A 22847-nucleotide genomic window follows, 5' to 3' on the forward strand; every position below is an offset into this window, starting at 1 on the left:
GATATACAACCAAACCTTTTTATATTAAATAACATTCATTCAACCTCCAAACCATTTGTCCTACTATATGTAGAGTCATGGGATAAGCTAAACTAAACTAAATACTCAGGCCATACTAAAAGGGACTTGTCTGTATATAAGTCAAAATATATATTAATTTATATATATATTAATTAATTAATTTATATATATATTTCTATATCAGCCACCTGCTGATATAGAAAGAATTAGATATTTCAATAACCCCTTCTGCTATTTTTGTTTAGACCAGTGGTGTCAAACTTAATTCCCGGAGGGCTGGAGCCCTGCAGATTTTTGTTCCAACCCTGCTCCAACACACATACCATGTAGTTTTCAAATAAGGACTTGGTTAGTTGGATCAGGTGTGTTTAATTAGGTTAAATCTAAACTTTACAGGGCTCTGGCCTTCCAAGAATTAAATTTTACACCCCTGACTTAGACAAAAGCGAAAATTGACCCTTATTTTTATGCAGAAAACAAGAAGCTAATGCATTATAAAAACCTAAACAATGAAGGCATTAAGATATATTTGTATGTTACTAAAAATATATAACTAATTGATGATAATTGTTTAAATTCATATAATAATTCATACTTTTGAAAGGAACTTTCCCGATCCCACTTCATTACATGTCAGCTCTATGCTGTCCTATTATAATAAAGCCAAAAATAAATCTTAAAAAAAAAAAAAATTCTTACTAACCCCAAACTTTTGAATGGAAGAGTAATACTTCAGCAACAAAGGAAAACTATATTTAGTTGTAGATAAGGTTCATCTACAGAGTTATATCCATTCACCTGATCCCTATCCCTTCTGTCAGCTTGCTTCACACATATCATCATATGAAGTGGCATTCTGTCTGTATACTATTTTCATCCCTGAACATTTGAGAGAACACTTCACTGTTTTATGACAGTTTGTAAGATTTTGTTTCTAATAATAGTCCCACAGCCTATCCAGCTGTCCGACGTCATATTTCCATCCTGTTTAAAGTCAACCTGTCATAGACACACATATCGTGTCTTGAGGGTTGGGTGGCGTATGATGGTCGTCACCGTGGTACTGAACATCCAACCACACGAACACAAATGTCTGAGGGTCAAGTGTCTCTTACAGAGCACATGCAGCAAGACATGTTGAATTAAAAAATTATTTGCAAAATCAAACATCAAATTGCAATGATTGTTGGCTTTTGTCAGATCAGTGTGTTCACCCTGAGTGAACTGAGTCTTAAAAAAACAGAAGCAGTGAACACTGTGTTCAACTTAAGTGACTCTCAAAAAAAAAAAAAAAAAAACACTCAAAAATATCACATTTTCACTCTCTTCCTATTTCATACCTCATACAAATATTTTTATATTTTAAAAATATTATCTTCTCCAAACATTTTAATTGAATCCTCCTCAATATTTATAATATAATATAATATAATATAATATAATATAATATAATATAATATAATATAATATAATATAATATAATATAATATAATATAATATAATATAATATAATATAATATAATTTTTTCTAAGAACTTAATGGTACAAATGCAAAAATTATAGGATAATAACATAATATTTTATGCATGTTAATATAAATAATTCCTTTATTTCTAACCACCATTTAATGTTACGATGCAAGAAAAAATGCATATTTTTTATTTACTATATATATTTACTTTAATGTATGACTTTTTCCAGTTTTTGGAATTATTCCAGTGCATTACTGAACACTAACAGAGCTGAATTAATTATAAACTCTAAAGACAACCCAGTCCATCTCTGTCTCTTACTATTTATTCCTTACAATAACTATTTCAAGTTTTGATGTTTTGGATGTCAGAAGGCAAGCATGCCAGTCACCCGGGTTACTCTCATGGGTCAGATGACAGGACAGATGAAAGAGAGAGTTAAAGAGGTAAGAACACAAAATTGAAGTGTGCAGCCTTCAGGGACTTTGGTGGGGGAAAGCTACATTAGTCACCATCTGATTGAAGGAACGGACACGATGGACTATGACAATCACGCCATCATCTGCACGCACACTTTCATGCCCGCCCCCTTCGTTCTTCCCTTCTTTTTAATGGGCAGATTCATCCCTCATCATCTAAACTCTGGGCACTTTAAATAGCAGTCCGACCCTTGCTTTTCCACAACCTCTCCACTCCTCTCCTCTCCTCTCCTCTCAGAATGTCTAGGAGCCTGAAGCAAGGTATTTCTATGAACTGACAGAGGCTCTGATTCAAGGAGACCCGCTAGCTTTTGAAGCCCATCAGGGCTGACTACAGTTAGAAATCAGAAACTCTTTTTCAATCTGTGGATGTACTCTCCTGTTTTTCTCGGAGGAACTTTGAATTTCTCTAACCCTGTGCTCCCTTACTCTATGTCTCTATTTCTCTCTCTCTTTTGGTTTGTCTCTGTGGGCAGTGGCTGTGCTGCTTGTGGCACTTCTGTGCCTGGATCCTCACAGCCGGGTCAGCTCCGCGCCCATCTGCACACACGGTCCATCAGGATGTCACGTCCCGTCCCTGGCAGATCTCTTCGACAGGGTCATTCAGCACTCTGCCAGAATGCACAGCCTCTCCAACGATCTGCACTCAGAGTTTGTGAGTCACATCTGTCTCTTCTACTAAATGTTCTAATGCAACAGTCTTTGTAAAGTGAGGAGGCTGTAAAATGTTGTCCAGATGCTACAGTGTTATATCCAAATTTTGTAATGCAAGAATGCATTTTAGAAAAAATTATAATGTACCTGTATATCAAAATGCACAGTATATGAATTGTAAATTTGTATAACTATTACTTAACCTGTTAACTGTCACTCACGTTTTTGAAGATAGACATGAATGTGCATGATACAAACCTAAATTTTTATAATTCATGACTGAAAACATTTTGTAACATGATTTTAATGTACCATTTACATGGTAATGCAATGTCTGATTTTAAAATGGGTTTTGAAGGATGAATTTTGAGATTTTATGTTTTCAAGTGATATATAACTTCTGATGATTTCTAAAATGTGATAGAGAAAAAGGCAACGAGGAAGTCTTTTTTTAAAACAAAGGTCAAAGCTCCTTTTGTAATGTAGATTTCTGAGGGTGCACTCTTGTCATAAATTCATCTATTACTTTTCCTACATAATTTTTAACAAAAAATATTGGTAAAATATATATTTGGGAGTCTTAGACCTTTCCAACGATATATAGTTTGTCAAGATTAGATTAGATTTGATTGTAATATAGTATAGTCAACGTAGGTGTCCCGTATACGGGACGGGGTGACATTTAACAGGTTAAAGTAATTATCTAAACTAAATAATCTACTTATCTATAAAAAAAAAAAAAAAACTATATACAAAAAAAGCATAAATTGCATAAATTGACTGAAATATTTATATATATAAATATATATATATATATATATATATATATATATATATATATATATATATATATATATATATATATATCACGGATAAAATAATCTATTTTTGCTAATATCATGTGATTTTTTTGATATTTATCATAATAGAATGCATAGCAACAAATTTCAATTCAAAAACTCTTTTTGTTAATATCAAGTTTTAATTAAAATAATAGACACTTTAGATGTTTAAAAATGCATCAAAACATTCATAAAATCATAACAGCAAAATTAACTTTTTGTTAATATAAAATATTAGTTTAAATAAGAATAGACATTTAAAAAATATTTTAAGTGCATCTGACAATTTTTTAGATATGCATAATAAAATGCATAACAACAGAATGTAAAATTTTCGTAACATCTAGTGTGAATTAAAATAATATTAGCCTTTTTAGATATTTAAAATACATAATGAAAACTCGAAATTAACAGCTTTTGCTAATACAATTTGAACTTAAATAATAATCGATATTGTAGATATTTTAAAAGTACACAAATCAATTTGATCAATTATATACAATTTAAAGGTTGACTGAATTGATAAATTATTATTTTATTCTAACATTTATATACAACTATATTTATATAAAATTTTAAAATTAATAAACTAAATAACTATCTGCAAACTGAATGCATCCCCCAACCCCCCCCCCCCACCCATCTTCTCTCTTTTTCTTTTTTCTGAAGGAACAGTATTTCCTTCCCAGCAAAAATTCTATTGGAAAGATCTACCGCAAGTGTCACACCTCCAGCATACTGACTCCAAACGGCAAAGAGAATGCACAGAAACTAGCTGTGAGTATAACATTCGAATCAGCCTAAAAATTCATCACGTGATTCTGCTGCCATTGCTTGTCATTAATGGACTGTGTTCTCTGATCCCACTGCTGTCATATCACCTCTGTACCCTTGAGCAAAGCACTTAACTGCAGCCCGCCCCAAGAGAACTGTCCCATCAATTAATGCACTTAAAGTCACACCTGCTAAATTAAGTAACACAGCAACCATCTCCTCAAACTCTCAAGCCTCATTAATATGTTATATAATTTCAGACAAATCTGTATAACATGTAGAAATGAGACATCAAATACTGTTCTTGTCATAACTGTGGTTCTAATTCTTGTGTGTCAGCGTGAAGAGTTAACAGAGGTGATTCTTAAACTGCTGATGGCTTGGAGGGACCCCCTGTTCCAGCTGCACCAGAGCATGGCTCACCAGCAGGACTTCAACAGCTTCAGCAGTAACAAAGCCCTGGAGATGGGTGACATGGCCCATGAGCTGAGGAAAGGAGTGGAGAAAGTAGCTGAGAAGGTGAGTCACATCAAAGCAGGAAATAAGAAAAGGTGTGAGACACCGATTGCAGTTATGAGTATGATGTGTCATAAGTTACTGCAGGCACTTTCCACAAGATCTTTGGTTTTCATACTATTCATACTCAGCATAAGAGATGTTTTCTGTTGTGAGTATTAGGTATGTTGGATCAACTATCACTAAATATAAAATTATAAAAATTAGTGAAGAGTAGCTAGAATCAAGCACATTTTATCTTAATTTTTTTAATGCATCTAACAGTTAAATGATACATTGAAAGTGATCATTATGACAATATTCAAGAAATAAATATTGTAATATATATATATATATATATATATATATATATATATATATATAATTTTAGTAGTATAATATTTATTTTTTATAGTTAAAACAATTTCAAATGAACTTTTATATGCTTATCTGTTAGATAGGTATTAGGTTTAAAGTGCAGTATTATATCTCAATTTGGTAATGTAAATATGCATTTTCCTCATATTTGTCATATATAAAAATAAGTATGATCATATTATATAATCCATACTATATGACTTGCAAATTATGAATATTACCAGAATCTAAGGGGAGAGAAAATTGCATTTCTCAAAATATTTCATTTATTATAGTAGAAATTACATTAAAATGTAATGTTTATTTATATGTAATTTATATATGAATTTTCTCCATTTGCAGGCAAAAAAAAATGTTAATATACTAAATATTTTCTTTACTTAGTGGGAAATGTTTAACCAATGACAAAACCAACATTTGGTCTCAAACTCTTAGGTTCATACTAAGTGATATTTTTATGACAAATTAATTAACTATCCCAATTAATCAAACATTGGAACAGGGTTTGAAAAAAAAAAAATATTTAGACCTGCTGTGGTTGACAATAAACATTTAGTGAACTTTCTGTACCCTGTTTGTGAAGAACGCTGTGATTCATTCATTGTTTTTTCTGTCTCATCCTCTGTCAGATGAGAGTACTGGGAATGCTTGGCAACTCTGTGACAGGGCTGTCTGCAGCAGAAACCATGCTTCCTATATCTGACAGCGGAGAGGCCATGAGCAACTATGAGCTCCTGTACTGCTTTCGCCGTGATTCGAACAAAGTCCAGAACTATCTAAAGATTCTTAAGTGCAGAATCGTACCTGAGCACGACTGTTAGATTAAAAAACAACAAATAAAAAAAACAATGGCCTTTCACCTGCACTAATGGACAGCACAATGGACAAATGCTGGTCCCAACATATCAAGCATTTTCGACTCTGCACCATCCGTTAAGACTTCACCAGATCCCAGTCAATAAACCTGACTTTCTGCATCGCTTCATACTCTAGTACTCCAGACCAATGTATTGCTATAATTATCAAAAACATATATAGTAGGAGAGGGAGAAATTGTTTAGCCTCTTTACAGGAAATTTCCTGTAAAGTCAATTCATTCTTTAAAATATTTTTCTATGTACCAAGTGCTTAATATTTATAATTCCAAATAAGTCAAACTCCTCTTAATCATGTTGTTATTTTATGATTTCAAATTTGATCAGTGAGAAAGCAAATTTTCGTTGAATGAACTGAGAAAAAAAAAAAGACATTAAAACTGTACATTCTTCAGCACAGACACAATGTTTACTGTATTTATTAAAGAATTTGAATGAAACATTAAAATGGTATTGCAACCACACTTCCCACTACACAACACTGGAGCTTGAAAATAATTCTGTAATATATATATATGTATATATATATATATATATATATATATATATATATATATATGTGTGTGTGTGTGTGCGTCGAATGTTAAATCATTTTATAATTGTCAATGTATTATGTTGCATATTTTGTTGCATTTTATTAGTATTTATGGATAAGTCATATTTTAATACATATTTTACATTTTCATTTGATTTCATTATCTCTTATTTTATCTACTTTGCCAAAAGAAAATAATAATAAAAAAAAAAAACACGTAATGTGCTGAACAAACATTTCCCTCATCACTAATTTGGGCTAGGCAAACCTGCACGTGCATTTGGGATTAATAATTATTTAATTAAATCTGGATGGGAGTTGTGTGTTCTCTCTGCATGTAAATGACAGCTTAATCTTCATACAGTAGGACAGAAAGGCATTGAATTACACTAGAGTTACACTACTGGAGCCTGTGCTTATGCCTGAACTCTACCATTTTACCAGACCATGTGTCACAGATTCAGGTGCACTGTCATGTTCAAGGAGGAAAAAGTCTAGTTCTGTTTTGAAAAACTGCATTATTTGTAAACCATAGTAAGGACCGCAAGAACCCAAAATTTGACTTTTGTAGCTTTTAGTCCATGTCTTTTAGTTTTATGATCATACATGCATAAAAATTTGCCAAATTTATAGATGTTCTCTTCTTGGATAAAAGGTATTCATAAATCTTGGACATTTTGTCATATTAAATGCTTTCTAATATTATCTGCAACCGACTCGACACATGATGGTTTGTGGCTGTGGCTGTGGCTGTGACGTGACTCGAGACTGTTGGCCATCTATAAAAAAAATATTTTTGATATTCCCCGCCCACATTTCAACAGGAAATATGAAAGAAAACTGCATCTGACAAGCCATTTCATGTGGACTTTAAAATCAAGACACAAGATTGCTGACGTATTTAAATGATGTAAGAAATCATTTTAAATGTAAGAATAGAAAAATGTAGATCAGCATATCTGGACATTTCTGGGTGCCTGCAGGGTGTGTGAGTATGTTTGGACACTGAGGAAGGCCTGTGTGTGTTGCACAATGCTCATCCATTCATCTACATGTCAGACTGCTCAGGTCTCGCCAGTCTCTGGAACTAAGAGACTCTGTCAGAGGGCAAAACAAAGTTTATTTTTAAGGGTGAGGCCATTGCCATACACTAACACTAGAATAATGATGCTGTTATACAGTATGACATGACTTTGTACTGATAAATTTGATATCAAGCATAAATATAATGATTGCCTTTGTTACTCTCATAAAAATTTCAATTAAAATATGAAATTGCACCCAAATTTTAACAATAGTTGAGGTTATATACATTGCTTGACGAATTCCACTGGGGTGTAATGTGTGTATATATTTATAAAAAATATATATTTATTTAAAATATGTATTTAATAAATGTATTTAAAATAAATACATGTTATTTTATATAAAAAAAAAAATTCATCAAATCAAAAGTGATAGTAAGACAGAGAAACTTCTTTGTATTTCTATTTCAAAAATATTCTGTTATGAATTTTCTATTCATCAGAAAAAGAATGATAGTTTTTAAATACATTGAAATATGAAATATATTATTTATATATTACATTTATGAAATATATAATTGTTTTTATATATAAACATACAAAATAAAATATTCAAAACAGTTATTGCACTAAAACGATTTCACAATATTACTGTTTTTTTTACTGTATTTTGATTAAAACAAAATGTATAATATAATAATAATATATTATTTATTGATATATTTTTCTACTAAACTAATATTTCAAACACTCTTGACACATTTTTCAGAATTAGAAACATTCAGAATTAGAAACAAGTACAGTATATGCACATCTTTTGACTGGTAGTGTAGGAAATCTGAAAGTCACTACCATAGATTGCATTCCCATTCATAGCTCTGTCAGAGATAATATATGGATAGACTGTATATATTTGCTATTGTAATTTACACTAATATGCAACTCAATACTACAGCTTTCATGTGAAGTCTAACAAAATGTTGAATCTCCAGACTGCCTGTATTTGTGGCTAGTGTGTATGACACAAACCCTTGAGACAAACCACTAATCTAGGATGACAGAAATGGAAATATACAGGAACATCAAGAATGTTATAGTAATGTACAACACGTGACGTGTCACAGGCAAGACAGTAAGCACCAGTCACAGTACATTCAGAAACCATGATTATTAATTTCCTGTACACCACAAGGATTAAATTAATGCAGATCTGACTGATGTAATAACAGCTAATGACACCCAAGGTCTTCTAGCGATCAAATCAGGACCTTTTTAATCTTTTAGGGTAGAAGAGGTATTGCCTACTTGTCATCTGACTGAGAAATCCCAGAATGCTCAACTCTCAGACTGACTCTGGTTGGTAACATCAGCTATACATTAGCCATCATATCTGATTTTATAGGGGCTGTCCATCAAAACCTAGCCCGGAATACCAGAGGACAATGATCCACTTCTGTGACATACTAAAGACTGTGTAAACATTTACTGTATAGGCCCTAAACTATCAAACTAGAGCTTTTTCAGTTATGATGTTTATCTTTAATGCACTTATTGTTTATTACCCTTAGCTGAATTGTTGAAATACACGTTTTTTTCTTTACCCCACAGCCACCTCTAGTGACAAATCAAATTCCATGAAAATCTGTGGCTATTATACTCTAATTATTGCTAGCGAATGTAGTAAAGTATGCCAATGCTATTGCATGCTTATAATATCAGGATGACTTATTTGTTAAAATGCAAAACAATCCTTAAGAACTTGACCTTCAATTTGTAGTATATAATGGATGAAGGACATCATATCTTGTAATGAGGTCATGTGACAAATATAGTAAGGCCATATAACAACAAATTCTACTGTTTGAAACGTTGAGGGTATAAATGTCATCAGTTCCACTACTGTTTTTAAATAAGGCAGAGTATACATAGACCGCACTGTCACACAGGAGTCTTGAGATCAAGATGAACGGTTGCATACAAACCGTTTTGCCAAACTTAAGTATCCTGTGCACAATACACACACTTCAGAAACGCATTCTGGACACAACCTATTTTATTGCCTCCATATGGTGGCAGTACTTCCAAATGATCCCACTATATGGCAGACGAAGAAATATCGTGCTGTTGTTAGAGGGCGCTGCTGAGCCATATTTTGCTCACTGTGTGTAATGTTTGCTACTGTCCTGAGAGCTACCAAAGTTTAGGATCGCAACACAAACAAACACAAGCGGTGGACTACAGAAGAACAACCCGACATTAAGGATATGATGCTATGACTAGTGGATTTCAAGGAAATACATACCAGAGATTCTTCATTAGAAATGCCATTACTGCCCTGCAATGCATTAAACCTAGTCAACATCAGCATAGGAAGTAGCTACACAAAAGATCCAAACAAATAGCTTAGCCTACTTATAGTACATATTCTTAAAGTTCATTAATGTATTATTTATTTATTTGTATTTATGTAGGCTATTTTTTTTTAATCCACGTGATATTATTTATTTAATTGGAGCTTACATTACATTTTGTATGCTAATAATGCTAATAAAATCCCCCCTCTTGTCTGTTTACTTTCGTTTCTTTTCTTTTCACTTCACATTATTTTCCTTTTTTTCCTTTTTTTTCTTTTTTTAGCCTATAGGCCACTTCATGTAAATCATATCAAGCATTTTTTATACTGTTGCTCATTACTCAGTTCAGACATTTATCATTATTATTATTATTGTTATATTGTAAATATTTTGTTGAACTATTAATTGCTGCAAAACACATAGGCTATTACATGCAACTGGAAATGCTTTAGTCATAGAAATGTACAGTTAGCCTACTTCCCAATAAAGCACATTAAATTGAAGAATAATTTAGAGAGGGTGGTGAAGGGAAAGCACTGACAAAACCTAATAAAATACAATTAAGTGTTCTCCGTGACGCCATTATGTCATTATTCCATTAGGAGAGAGAGAGAGAGAGAGAGAGACCTGCACTTCTATTCTAACTCCGCCTCTGGTTTCATCCAGGCTGCATTCTTTATTCCTGTAGTCTTTACTCTGGAGAAAAGGGAAGAGGAGGGGAGGAGAAACACGCCGGTAGTGGGATGGACGGGTAAAGCATGGAGTCTTCTGGCGCAGATTTGAGACGAGCACTTCACCGATGAATGAGTGACGGGTCGCTCTTCTAAGACGCCCCCTTCAAATCCCAGACCCCATTCATTATCTTAAATAACGACTAAACACCGAGTGCGGGATATTTGTGACCTTCTATAAAGGGCGATCTCAAGGTCTATCGAGCATACGGACACATCGCCGAGGAAACCATGGAAACGGAATCATCCCAGTTAGGGAGTAACGGAGGGAGTGAAAGTGAGCCTCTACCGGTCGACTATCCCGGAGGAGAGATGCCAGCCTCTATCGGTGTACGGAGTGGGTCCAGCGTGAAGAAGCATCACCACAAACACAACCTGAAGCACCGCTACGAGCTGTTCGAGACGCTCGGGAGAGGAACATATGGAAAAGTGAAGAAAGCCATAGAGAGGCACACTGGACGAGTGGTGAGTTGACCAACATGCAATGACTCCAAGATAGCTCTTTCAAACCTCAAGAGATCTTATTAAGTTCTTGGTACCAACTTAGTTTCAGGTGTTTATTCTACTGTAAAATTATTTGAGATAAACTGGTATGAAAATACAGAGCTATAAAATGCTAATTTTGTTCCATGAACCAGTTAATTTGGTTTTAGAAGAATTAAATGAGTTTTGCATCTTGTCAAATTGAAGTCTTTTTTTCCATCACTCTTAGAAATAAAGGTTCCAAATGGGGGTTTTCATAGTGATGCCACAGAAGAACATGTTAATAATCTAAAGAACCTTTCCACAGAACCTTTTGTGGAATGGAAAGGTTCCATGGATTTTAAAGGTTCTTTGTAGGACCATCAATGTCAACAGAGAACCTTTATTTTTAAGAGTCATCATGGCGAAGCAGAAGATGAGAATGTTTCCACTTCGTCTCATTGTCCTATGACATTGAACAGAGATATTAGAACAGAGTGTTTCACTTGCTATCAGTCGACTTAATTAAACATTCCTTTGAAACATTGGTAAAAGTAAATGAGCTCTTAATGACCATCATTACATGCGCAATTTCACAGGGCAAGTGCTGTCTTCCGTTCCTCAGTGACAGGGGTCAGCTCATTTAGGTCATATAGGAGCTGAGCAGGTCAAAGGTTTCAAAGCACGAGAGGTATGTTTATGTTGAAAGTAACCGAAGCTCCTTTTCGTATTACTCTGGATACACCACCATTGCAAGACAAGACATCTGTAGAGCAAGTGAGAAAAACCACTAGGATAAACCACTTCTGTTTTGGAACTAGGTCAGCACATTATTCCCATTATACAGGTCTGCATCTTGAGTGGGGCAGATATAGACCTAGTGGGTCAGAGCTGTGGGCGAAAAATGTGGCCTTATGTCAACAGCTGCTTGAGCGCAGGATGCTCTCAGAGTCACGTCCGGGACATGGTAACCTAATAATGGAACCACTTTAAGAGCATATCCTCAGAATTAGCACCGACCGACTAGACAGAAACATTAGACAGTGTGATTCTGTGGAGACCAACACAACTGGTTGTGTTTTCAGTGTCAATGACCAACTCTAAATCTGAAGGGTGCAGATAAACTCAAGTGTTTGCACGGTGATGACTTTGGCAGCAGGAAAATAAGTTCCAGCATATACATTTAAAAACACATTTGTGAATGAGCTTCAGTCGTTTGCTTTGTGAACTTTGTTATTTTAATGGGGGTTCAATGATTAAAAAAAGACAGGTAGACATTGTAGATGGGGCAGCTGATAAAGTAGCATGCACAAACTGATAAATTTTGGAGTCACAGTCCATTGTCTGAATGAACCGATGGCTGAATCTAGGAATGCATGACTCAGGCTAGCAAAGGAAAGAATTTTTAACATTGTGGGATGAATTGAACCAGAACAATTATTTTGACTCTTTGCATGTGCTTCATGCTTGACAACAAAGTAAAATGGGATAATGGAAAGCTTTAGTGTTTTTTCCACACTAAAATAATTTTCACATGCATATTTTTATATATATATCTTATGGCTATATTGTCGAAACAGAATTTTAGTGTTTATGAATTGGCTCATTCAAAAAAAAAAAAAAAAAAACGAGGGTTGAGTTGAAATTCATTTTTGTGGTTATGCCAAGGAATCTAAAAATATGTGTTTTTTTTACTGAAAGAACACTAGTATTCGTCTGGAGACATAGAAAGTTGGAAAAGGCAGAGGAAGTTGGAAAGTAACAACAAATGTGACAACAGGCTTTCTTTTTTTGCTCCTTTATTGTTCAACTTTTTATGGCGCATTTTTCCAAAACTTTGTTCCGCACGAGTGCTCTGGTGAGTAAAAGTGCTCCCTTTTCCCCCTTAAACGGCAGACAGGTAAAACAACACAGCTGTTGTGTGAGGCTCAGGCTAGGTCTAGACAATAAGAAGGCTTCAGTTTTAGCCAGGGGTTGGAGAAGAGCAAAGCCTACAGCCAGCTGGCAGAGGCATCAAACACAGGTTGGCTTAATGATCTGTAGCCACAGGCTGAGTAACAATACCACTCAACCATGTGCTCTTCCTTCTGCTAGATCAAAAAATCACCTGAGTGCCCGTCTGCTGCAATGCAGTTTTAATGAGTTTATGCTTTCACTGTAATTAGGGTAAAGTTTGAGAGGATAAGACATTATATCGCATTGTGGTACTAAAGTGTCTCTGAACACTCACATCTCTATCTTACAGCCTTTTTAAGCCCATCCACCATCCTAGTTACAGACACCAGATTCTAATCACACAGATCATATCCAAGTGGCAAGTTAAACACATTTATCACAAGCTCTGTACTATGAGCATTACATAAGTCGTTTATAAGGCTGTAACATGCAATGCATGCATTCTATATGTCATCAGACAATAAAACAATACATTGCATGAACACAATTTTGCCCCTAAAAGGCTTGGGTTGGCAGTATATCGGGGTTGTGAACTGCACTAGGTGGACAGGAAGTCAGCTCTGTCAGCACCACTTCCCCTTCTGGGTGTTTTATGAGTCAGTGAAGGAACAGGCTGCAAACTTCCTGCAAATTTAATCCCTCCTCATGACCACTCAGACTTGGCCAGGCAGAAATCTTCTCAGCATCCTCAAGCATGGATATAAAGGAGAAGACTTTGAGATATAGAGAAAATACAATTAATTTACCAGCAAAAATGGTTTATTCTAGAGATAACATTGCATTATCTAAAAATAAATAAATAAATATGTAAAAATGAAAAAACAGGTTCTTTGAAAGCAGGCCTTTGAGCACTGACAAATCTCTATGATAGAGCCTGTTTGGGAGCTGGTAAATGGGACATTTAAAAATAACTTCTGTGGTGCGCCTTCTCCCAAAAAAGCCATTCACCTCCACAGAAACCCATTTTCGCACAAGGTTAAGCGACTAACTCCTGATCTAGACTCCCTCAGCTTACCAGAAAAACATCTCTCTCCAGAACTTAAAAAAAAAAAAAAGTACTGTAATAAATGCAATGCTTTCTATAAGTAATAAAATAATTTATATGATTTATGCTGTCTTTTAAATTACTATATACAGAACGTAGTTCATAATAATTAAAGCATATTATCACCGTACAATATTATATTATTCATTTTAATTACATTTATTGTATTTTATCGCATTATTCTGAAGGTACTATGTTGTTTAGTCCATAATGTAATCAACATTATGTACAAAATTTAGTCCAAAATAATGTATATTGTATTATAAAAGAAACACTATTATAGTTTTTGTTAATATTTTGAATTCAGTTGAATTCAGTTTTTATAATTTGCTTATAATTTTTTGTTTTTATAAATTTTTAAATGGATCTATATAGATTTTAGTTTATTTTAGTACAAGCTGAACTAAATGAAATAAGAAATGTTGCCTTAGCAACTAGCTGACACAAAATAAGTTTAAGTTTTTTTTATATTTTATTTCATGTAATAGTTTTAGTTAACTATTATAACCCTAGTCCATTTTAAAACCCACTATAATAAACTGCTCTGCAGGTTAAATAAAAAGAGTGTCTCTACTACTAGATTGGTTAGTTCAGCAAAGTTGTGGGTCACCCGACCACCTAAGACAGGAAGTACTTTCCTGTGAACTACTTGACACTATAAAAGGGAGTAGGCTCTTCTGTTTCTATGATCTATGATCCCCGAGCCAGGATGCCACTGGAACACAAAAATCATCAATCAGAGTTTTTGCAACTTTTGACCCTCATCAATACTGCTCAATCAAACTGAAAAATTGAGTAACTAAACCAGGAATCCATCAATATTTTCTAGTTACTCCAGTCAAAAGAATCATCAATATTAGTTTGCCAGAACGCTGATGTCCTTCAAGTAGGATTCAGAGTTGATTTAACATGTTTGTTGGTTCTCAGGTGGCAATTAAATCCATCCGAAAGGAAAAGATTAAAGATGAACAAGACATGGTGCACATTCGCAGAGAGATTGAGATCATGTCTTCTCTCCGTCATCCACACATCATCTCTATATACGAAGGTAGGTCTTTTTCTCACCGCTAATCTTAAAACACTCTCACTGAGACACCACAACTCCACTTCATGAATTCAGAAACCGAGCACACATCAAAAGTCTACAAAACCCTTCACTTTGATTCTCAACATGTGTCAACTCCATACCCTTTGCTGCCCAGCGTGGTTTTTCTCAACATCCAATCATCTTTCGATCAGTTGCCCTCATGTTTTATTTATGCATTCTGACTGCGCCCTGCTAGCCCAAGGGTGTTGATCAGGCAACAATGTTGTTAGGGGTATAAACTCTCTAATGGAGATGAAGCGAATGCATTAAAGTCATTACAGTCCAGCAATCAGCATGTTTAAAATGTCCCACACATGTAGCTTTGCCTCTCAGAACATAAATCAAAAACCCATCAAATTAGGCCCCGAGCGCAGCATGCCTTGAACGTGATACTCAAAACAAAGACTTGACAAAGCTGCTTTATCTCCACGCTGACAGATAGAGACTCCACGGCTGTGGACTCATGCCGCACTGTCAGCCAAGGGCCATTGTTACTGACCCTGGATCGGTCTGAGAGGCGGTGCCAAAACATAGAGCGTTCAGTCTCCTGTGTCTAATACGGATTAGCCGAGAGAGGTAATTACTCAGTGCTAACTTCTAGCGCTGGTTTGGGATTGGGTTCAATGTCTTGAACATGAACTTAACTGGTTTTCGAAGGTTATTTCAACAAGCTTGGTTTGTCCTAGACATTCAGCAGGTGTCCAAATACACATGTTGTTGAAAGTGACACCATGAGAGCCAAATGAAACCCACCTGATCAGAAGGATCCTTCGTTGTCTATTTGGTCCACTGGCCATCACTGTGACAACCAGCCTCCGGGCAGTAAACACTGAAGAGTCACTATAGAGATGCTCCTGCTGTATCAGCAGAAGGTGGAGGAGGATCTGAATGGAGCAAGAGCTTCACTCCCCTGCAAAATAAAAACAAAGATTTGCTGAGGTCCTATTTTTTCCATCAAGATTTGCAAGATAAACACTTCTCTGATTGGTTTAAATGATGGCTATTAATCTGAGAGCTGCTACTAAGAATACTGTGTTGTGCAAAACACATACCTTTTCTTAGAACGGGAATGTTTACGCCACCATCCAAGATCATGTACACCAAATCTCACTTCCTCTCTGCACTTAACACCAGTTAACAGTTGTGGTCTCGCTTGCAAAGACAGCTCCTAATCACTTTGACACTGACTAAAGCCAGACTCGTTGGAGATTTTGACTCCTACGTACTGGCAGCGGCCCAACAAAAGCTCGAGGCAAACTGTTAACAGTCAGTGACAGAGAGCTTAATCTAGAAAGCTGGACATAATGGAAATCTCTCTTTACCATACAAATGCCTATAATGCAATGATGTTGAGTAATCTAATCGACCGCTGCTGTATTTGCTTCTATTCACAGTGTTCGAGAATAAGGATAAGATTGTGATCGTGATGGAATATGCCAGTAAGGGCGAGCTGTACGATTACATCAGCGAGCGCCGAAGGCTCAGCGAAAGGGAGACCAGGCACTTCTTCAGACAGATCGTCTCTGCTGTTCATTACTGCCACAAGGTGAGGGTGGAACCGGTGAAGCTACGTGGTGAGGCAAATTAAAAACTAATTTGCTGAACTTCATATCATTCCAAACCGGTTTGACCTTTTCTACTTGGAAACACTAAAGAAGATATTCTGAAATATGTGGGTTTTGTTGTCCATACAATGAAAGGTGATATTTTGGACCCCATTGACTTTCAATATATATTGTAAACGAAAACAGTTGAAACATTCTTTTAAATAATTTTGTTTGTGTTTCATTAAAAAAAAATTCATAAAGGTCAAACTAGGTGAAAAAATGAATACAAATATTTTCTGTATTATGGAGGGGAAAAATTATTTTTGCACTTTTCAGATCAACTTAGCCACCCTAGCCCTAGCCAAACAAGTTTGGGCAGGTTTGGGGACTAGCTTTAACCAGCTAAGGCCAGCAAACTAGCTGGTTTTCAACAGGAATATTGTAAATATATCCTCTACTGCATTTCTTGTCTTTAACCTTATGTAGCTAAGTTACTTAGCCTTTAACCATGACTACAGTTACAATATAGCACAGCCTCTGGAACTAAACAACTGACATCTGTGGAATGTTCATGTGCAGTCGCACATGAGTTCTCTATAGAGTAAATAAAATGATTTACTGGATGAAGGAGGACTTGACATGATATGAGAGGGATAAACTAAACTTCCAAGAATGTCTCGATGCGAAAGGTTGCAGAGCCAGAGAGCAGCTGTGTTCTTCTGTCCTTACGCCAAACCCTCTCCTCATCTCCAATTTTCCCACTTTCCAAGAGTGATATACTTCAAATTGGCCTTTCACACTGATCCAGCACACAGCACATTCTTCATAGTTTTCTCTTTTATTTCACATTTTAGAGCATATTTTTCTAGTTTTATAAAGATTAAGTGTAGGATTAATGCAGAAGATGTCGTTCCTAGATCAGTACAAAGGGTCAGCCGGTACCCAGGGCCGTGTCAGCTGGAAAATGAAACGCCCTGGGGATATTCAGCCTTGGCTTGGCCTTTGTTTCTATACAGCTGGGATGATGATGTCATCAACTCAGCTGGGGGATTCCAAGGAGGTCGTCCCAGAAGAAGGGAGGAGATACACAGATCAGGCCATTTGACAGTCGGGTTCTTATACCGGATGAAGAGAAATGTCACTTTTCCGTTACATAACATATTGCTGCCTTCAAAGAATAGCAAGAGCATAATGTATTTATTGTTCATTACAACGTTTTGTAGGACATTATATATGACAAAACTAGCCGCCAGCTATTTATTTATACAGTATGATGCCTATGAGAAAGAATTTGATCTAAAAACAATGTTTTTGATGATGTCTTACAGAACGGAGTAGTACACCGAGATCTCAAGCTGGAAAACATTCTCCTGGATGACAACGGTAACATTAAGGTTTGTTATGATTTTCCTCTAGTCATTTGTTTCTCAATATCAGCCTTTTCTGACTCTGCTTTATATTCCAGATTGCAGATTTTGGTTTGTCTAACCTCTACCACAAGGACAAGCTTCTTCAAACGTTCTGCGGCAGCCCGCTCTACGCTTCCCCTGAGATTGTGAACGGACGACCATATAGAGGCCCAGAGGTGCATTATGAACTAATATTTCCCAGTTATGCAACCCTACAATGCCATTTAAGAGGACTTCATTTTTGACCTTTAAAAAATGTGGGCTTGGAAACACAATCACTTATTTCCTGTCTCAAAAGATAAGATAGAACAAAAAACAGATAACAAAGAGAAAGAGAAAGAGATGGTGTTTCCAACTCATATCTGAAGGAGTCAAGACCACCCTTCATTCCACATCCAAACTCCCCACACAGGAATCACTTCACAGGCCAAGTCAGTCAGTGTACCCAACATCCTCCATAAGCCAGTGACAAACAAACGCTTTGCCAAAAAGGAGGAGGACTAATCCCAAAGCTATTTTCAGCATATCAAGCATTCTTATAGCCCCTTCATTTTTTCCCATATTTAATAGCCAAACACTAAGTCTGTCTGGAACACAGGAATATATCAAAATTCCCATACTTTTTCTCGGTTCTAATGTATGATGACACATGCAAGATTCTAAAATGATCCCCCTGGTCCCTCAGACTTCCTTACATAACTGGAGACCATGGGAAAGGCAGCGTTCTTCTGGCTGGTCAGAGATCAGTGGATCAGGGCCAACAATCACAGAGTTCCTCACATTCTGCTCAGGGTTAGACAGGTCTGGAGTTTGGGGAGTGGACGCTTCCTGTGCTGTAATCAGCCATTGTTTCCCCTAAAAACCTCCTCATTCCAGGCCTGCACCCTTGGCTAATCAGCAGAGGTGCAGCAGGGTCAGACGATGTCGGGCACGAGAAATTCTTAAATAATGAGCAGGAATTATGATGGCAGTTTCTGTGGAGATATATGTGAGATTACCTATTGTTCTCAAACATTAGCTGTACAATGACATCTTGATTAGATGTTTATAAATATAGGCAGATTTGTCTTTATGGACCAGGCAGGAGAATAAAATAACACAACCTTTTAATCTATTGCTAAATTCATAGACTACATTCATAGACAAAAACTATGACAAACAAACAAAAGAATTCCAAAAAACATTTTCAGTGGACAAATTTATCAGTGTGGGGTTGTTTTGACAGGTTGACAGTTGGGCGTTGGGTGTATTACTCTACACTCTCGTCTACGGAACAATGCCCTTCGATGGAGGAGACCACCAAAAACTCATTCGCCAGATCAGCAATGGAGAATACAGGGAACCACCACAGTCATCAGGTACTGTATGTGTCTTCTTGATTGGTATTTCAAATTCGTCTTAACCCACATGTCTCCAAGTTTCCTGAGTGAGTTCAAATCTCTCCATTGTATTCAGATGCTCGTGGTTTGATCCGCTGGATGTTGATGGTTAATCCAGATCGCAGGGCTACAGTTGAGGACATTGCGAATCACTGGTGGGTGAACTGGGGCTGGAAAACCAGCGTATGCGACTGTCAAACACAAAGGGAAAACAGCTCGCCAATGCTGGCCCGCTTCATTGACTGGCAGAACCGCACCGAGGTCAAAAGTTCAGGCAAAGTTCAATGCCCAGAGCCTGGTAACATTAACAATGTCACAACAGCCTTGACTCCAGCCCGGCGTCTGAGAAAGTCCATGAAGGAGAACGATGGTGCGATGTGGGTTGTTGCAGAGGAGAAGCCAGGCCTCAAGAGACCAAAGAGCATCCTGAAGACTCGGGCGACCAGTGGAGACCAGCGGTCCCAGAGTCTGTGCGAAGTAGAGCTCAGGCGGTCCATTTGCTACCAAGACATCGAGTCCAGCTCCAGTCCAGAGCGAGAGGAGACACTGGGTGGCTCGCCAGCCAAAATAGTGTCCATGTTACCCAAGAAAGGCATTCTGAAAAATAATCAGCAGCGTGAGTCTGGATATTACTCCTCGCCGGAGCGCAGCGAGTCCTCCGAACTGTTAGGGGGTGCTACTGTGCAGCCTCCGAACAGCTCACCGCCCAAACGGACTGTCGGGAGAAAAGGTATACTGAAGCGTAATGGGAAATATTCCACACACAGTGCCGTGGGAGTCCATGGGGAGATCTCGGCAGAATCAACCATCTCACGGAGCCAAAGCAGACCATCTAGCATCTTGTACGAGGAGACGGGTCTCTCCAGTATTGGTTTGGACTGGCCTCCCACCTCTCCCAAACCCAACATCCGGGGCTCGCTGTCGGCTGAAGACTTGCTGCAGATGGCTGGGTTCAGGGGCCTTCAGACCAGTGTAAAGGGCATTCACAGCCCTCCCGGTTCCCCTGGAGACAATGGCAGCTTCTCATTACTGGGTGATCTGGATGATGTTACCCAGGTATACCAGAAAGCCCTGGACATCAGCAGCCAGCTAGGCTAGACTTGGACAAAAAGACAGAGAGACTGGAAGAGTGAATGACTCCCAGCTTGTCCTTCTCATCACAGTGCTGCTGGGTAAATGTTTACAGGTCGAGAAGCGGGACATTTCAAATCTCCATTCACCAACTCGTGTTGATGAGCATTTCTCATGATATCCTCGTCTTAGACTCGACAGTTGAGGGAGAACAACCGAAGCACTTTAAAGCGTCTGTTCTCCGAGATGCAGCACAATGACATCTGGGATTGTGTTATTTAAATTATTTATCTGTCATTCGTGGTTTGGACACTTTGAAAACACCAAGGCCATTTCATAGTTTATGGGAGAGCGATTTTTATCAATACAGGTCATGAATTATGAAAAGTGTTAGACAAACGCCATTTAAACATCTGTATAATACATTTTCATTGTATTATACCAGCAATTTCAATGAAGTGCATGCACAACAGTGTATCAGTAATGCTAAGATTTAAAGTTCAGGAGTGTTTTTTGAGAGTTTGAAAAGTTGTAGGTTTATTATATAAAAAAAAGAGCATTTTGTCTTTTGTAAACCGTTTTGACAACACTTACAGAAAAGTAGCAAAAGGTACTATACTACAGTACCACCATGCTTTTTGAACATGTATCATGGTATTGTTGGTGTGGGGCTAATTTATTATTTTTATAAAAAAAAAAAACTTTGGTACTCCTAAAATTTAATAAATAATAATTACAAGTACCTAAAAAATATAAAACTAAACAAATGTAAAAATAAAATAAAATAAGAAATTCTAAGTTACAAAAACTCTGCCTTGAAGTATAATTCATTTCAGTATTTACTATGGTATATATCAAAGTACCATGATATTACGTTCACTTAACCATGATACTTTTTTGTAAGGGAAGGAACAAGATGTCATAAAAGGTACCAAAAATACACTGAGCTCATTCTAACCTGTGCAGGGACAGAGCAGTGCAAATGTTGACATATCTCTGAGATCAGCTAGAGAGCAACTAATGCAACACAAAGCACAGCAAAGGTCAAAGGGCAAAGGTTGCATCAGTGTTATGATACCCTACATTCTCATTCTCTCTCACACAGACACGCACACAATGCTAGTGCACACGGGTAATTATATGAGCTCCCTGAAGCATGAAAGTGTGGAAAGACAAGCTTTGACCTGTGGTGAAATTCTGGTCCAGAAATGACCCTTGTCTCAACAGCACATGCTTTTTAAGACAGGAAAAAGATGCCAAACTATTCTTTTCACAAGGTGGAGTGTTAAAAGACACGTATTCTGAAAATGAAAAGGTTTCACTTTAAAAAATGGGTTCAGGATGCGGTATGTATTGTGCCCGTGCAATTGTTTTATTGTTCAGTATACAATGGCATGTCAAGATCAAATAAATTTTCTACGCCATTTTTTTCTGTTACATTCTGTTTGTTTTTGCTTATTCCTCTAGTTTAATTTCCTAAATTGCTCACACAGGCTTTCATTTCAAAATATTGGTTGCATATGGCATTTTTACTGTGGGTTAAGCGTGAAATATAATAGTCTAGCTTTAAACTTTAAGTATGTGCTTAATTTTTTAAATCTGCATCAAGATATACAGTTCAGTACAACGCATTTCTGTCAACATAAGCATCAGTGCAGTTATATATGAAGTACAGTGTAACCATTTAAATATATATATATAAGAAATTAACTGGAAAAAGATTGTGTTTATCCTTTAGGTTATCTACTATAGGTCATTGAGAAAGCTTGACTGGATATACTACATATTTAAATTGTATTATTTAATGTGTCTTGTATTATATTCTGTACATTGCCATGGCTATTTGCCTCTCTTTTTTTGACTTATGATTGTCTTGATTTGTGCCTTCATCAACATAAGATCGTCCTGATAATGTTAATGTTATTCTCAGTTTAAATAATTTGCAGTATTGTGTAAGAGTTTTTAAACGGCATCCATGGAAAAGAAGCTTGTCTGGATGGTTTGTTATGAGCACAGTTAGGTGGTGTATTAAACCCTGTGCTGTTTGTGCTCAGTGCAAAACACGGTCCGTTCTTCTAATAAATGTCTTGATCTAAATAAGATGTGTGTGTCTCCACTCATTCCATTAAACCTAGAACACAAAGTACTCGTAAAAGTTTAAAGCCTCTCACTCAACAAACCAGCTGTTCCAGGATAGGATCAGTGCTATAGATGATTAAAAATGAATGAATTAAATTAATAAGAGTGTGCCTTATA

At 36.5% G+C, this 22847-nt stretch overlaps 2 protein-coding genes across 2 annotated transcripts; both read left to right on the forward strand.

Moving 5' to 3' along the window:
- Positions 1 to 2211: 2211 nt before the first annotated feature.
- Positions 2212 to 6149, forward strand: LOC113048591 (prolactin-like). Its single transcript, XM_026210462.1, has 5 exons — positions 2212 to 2233; positions 2449 to 2627; positions 4138 to 4245; positions 4582 to 4761; positions 5745 to 6149. The coding sequence occupies exons 1-5, from the start codon at positions 2212 to 2214 to the stop codon at positions 5934 to 5936; spliced, it is 681 nt and encodes a 226-aa protein (XP_026066247.1). The 3' UTR covers positions 5937 to 6149.
- A 4450-nt stretch (positions 6150 to 10599) lies between these two features.
- Positions 10600 to 21199, forward strand: LOC113047824 (NUAK family SNF1-like kinase 1). The gene is made up of 7 exons (XM_026209146.1): positions 10600 to 11100; positions 15026 to 15146; positions 16580 to 16731; positions 18061 to 18126; positions 18198 to 18317; positions 19367 to 19499; positions 19597 to 21199. Exons 1-7 carry the CDS (start codon positions 10867 to 10869, stop codon positions 20616 to 20618), a joined length of 1848 nt encoding a protein of 615 aa, XP_026064931.1. The 5' UTR covers positions 10600 to 10866; the 3' UTR covers positions 20619 to 21199.
- The last annotated feature ends 1648 nt before the right edge of the window (positions 21200 to 22847 follow it).

The sequence above is a fragment of the Carassius auratus genome, chromosome 29 (assembly GCF_003368295.1).
Source record: "Carassius auratus strain Wakin chromosome 29, ASM336829v1, whole genome shotgun sequence".
NCBI lineage: Eukaryota > Metazoa > Chordata > Actinopteri > Cypriniformes > Cyprinidae > Carassius > Carassius auratus.

Coding starts and splice junctions, on each gene's coding strand:
- LOC113048591 (XM_026210462.1), top strand. CDS start 2,212: ATGTCTAGGAGCCTGAAGCAAG. Junction 2,234..2,448: donor GTCTAGGAGCCTGAAGCAAG/GTATTTCTATGA, acceptor CTCTGTGGGCAG/TGGCTGTGCTGCTTGTGGCA. Junction 4,246..4,581: donor AGAATGCACAGAAACTAGCT/GTGAGTATAACA, acceptor CTTGTGTGTCAG/CGTGAAGAGTTAACAGAGGT.
- LOC113047824 (XM_026209146.1), top strand. CDS start 10,867: ATGGAAACGGAATCATCCCAGTTAGGGAGTAACGGAGGGAGTGAAAGT. Junction 11,101..15,025: donor AGAGGCACACTGGACGAGTG/GTGAGTTGACCA, acceptor GTTGGTTCTCAG/GTGGCAATTAAATCCATCCG. Junction 19,500..19,596: donor GGAACCACCACAGTCATCAG/GTACTGTATGTG, acceptor CATTGTATTCAG/ATGCTCGTGGTTTGATCCGC.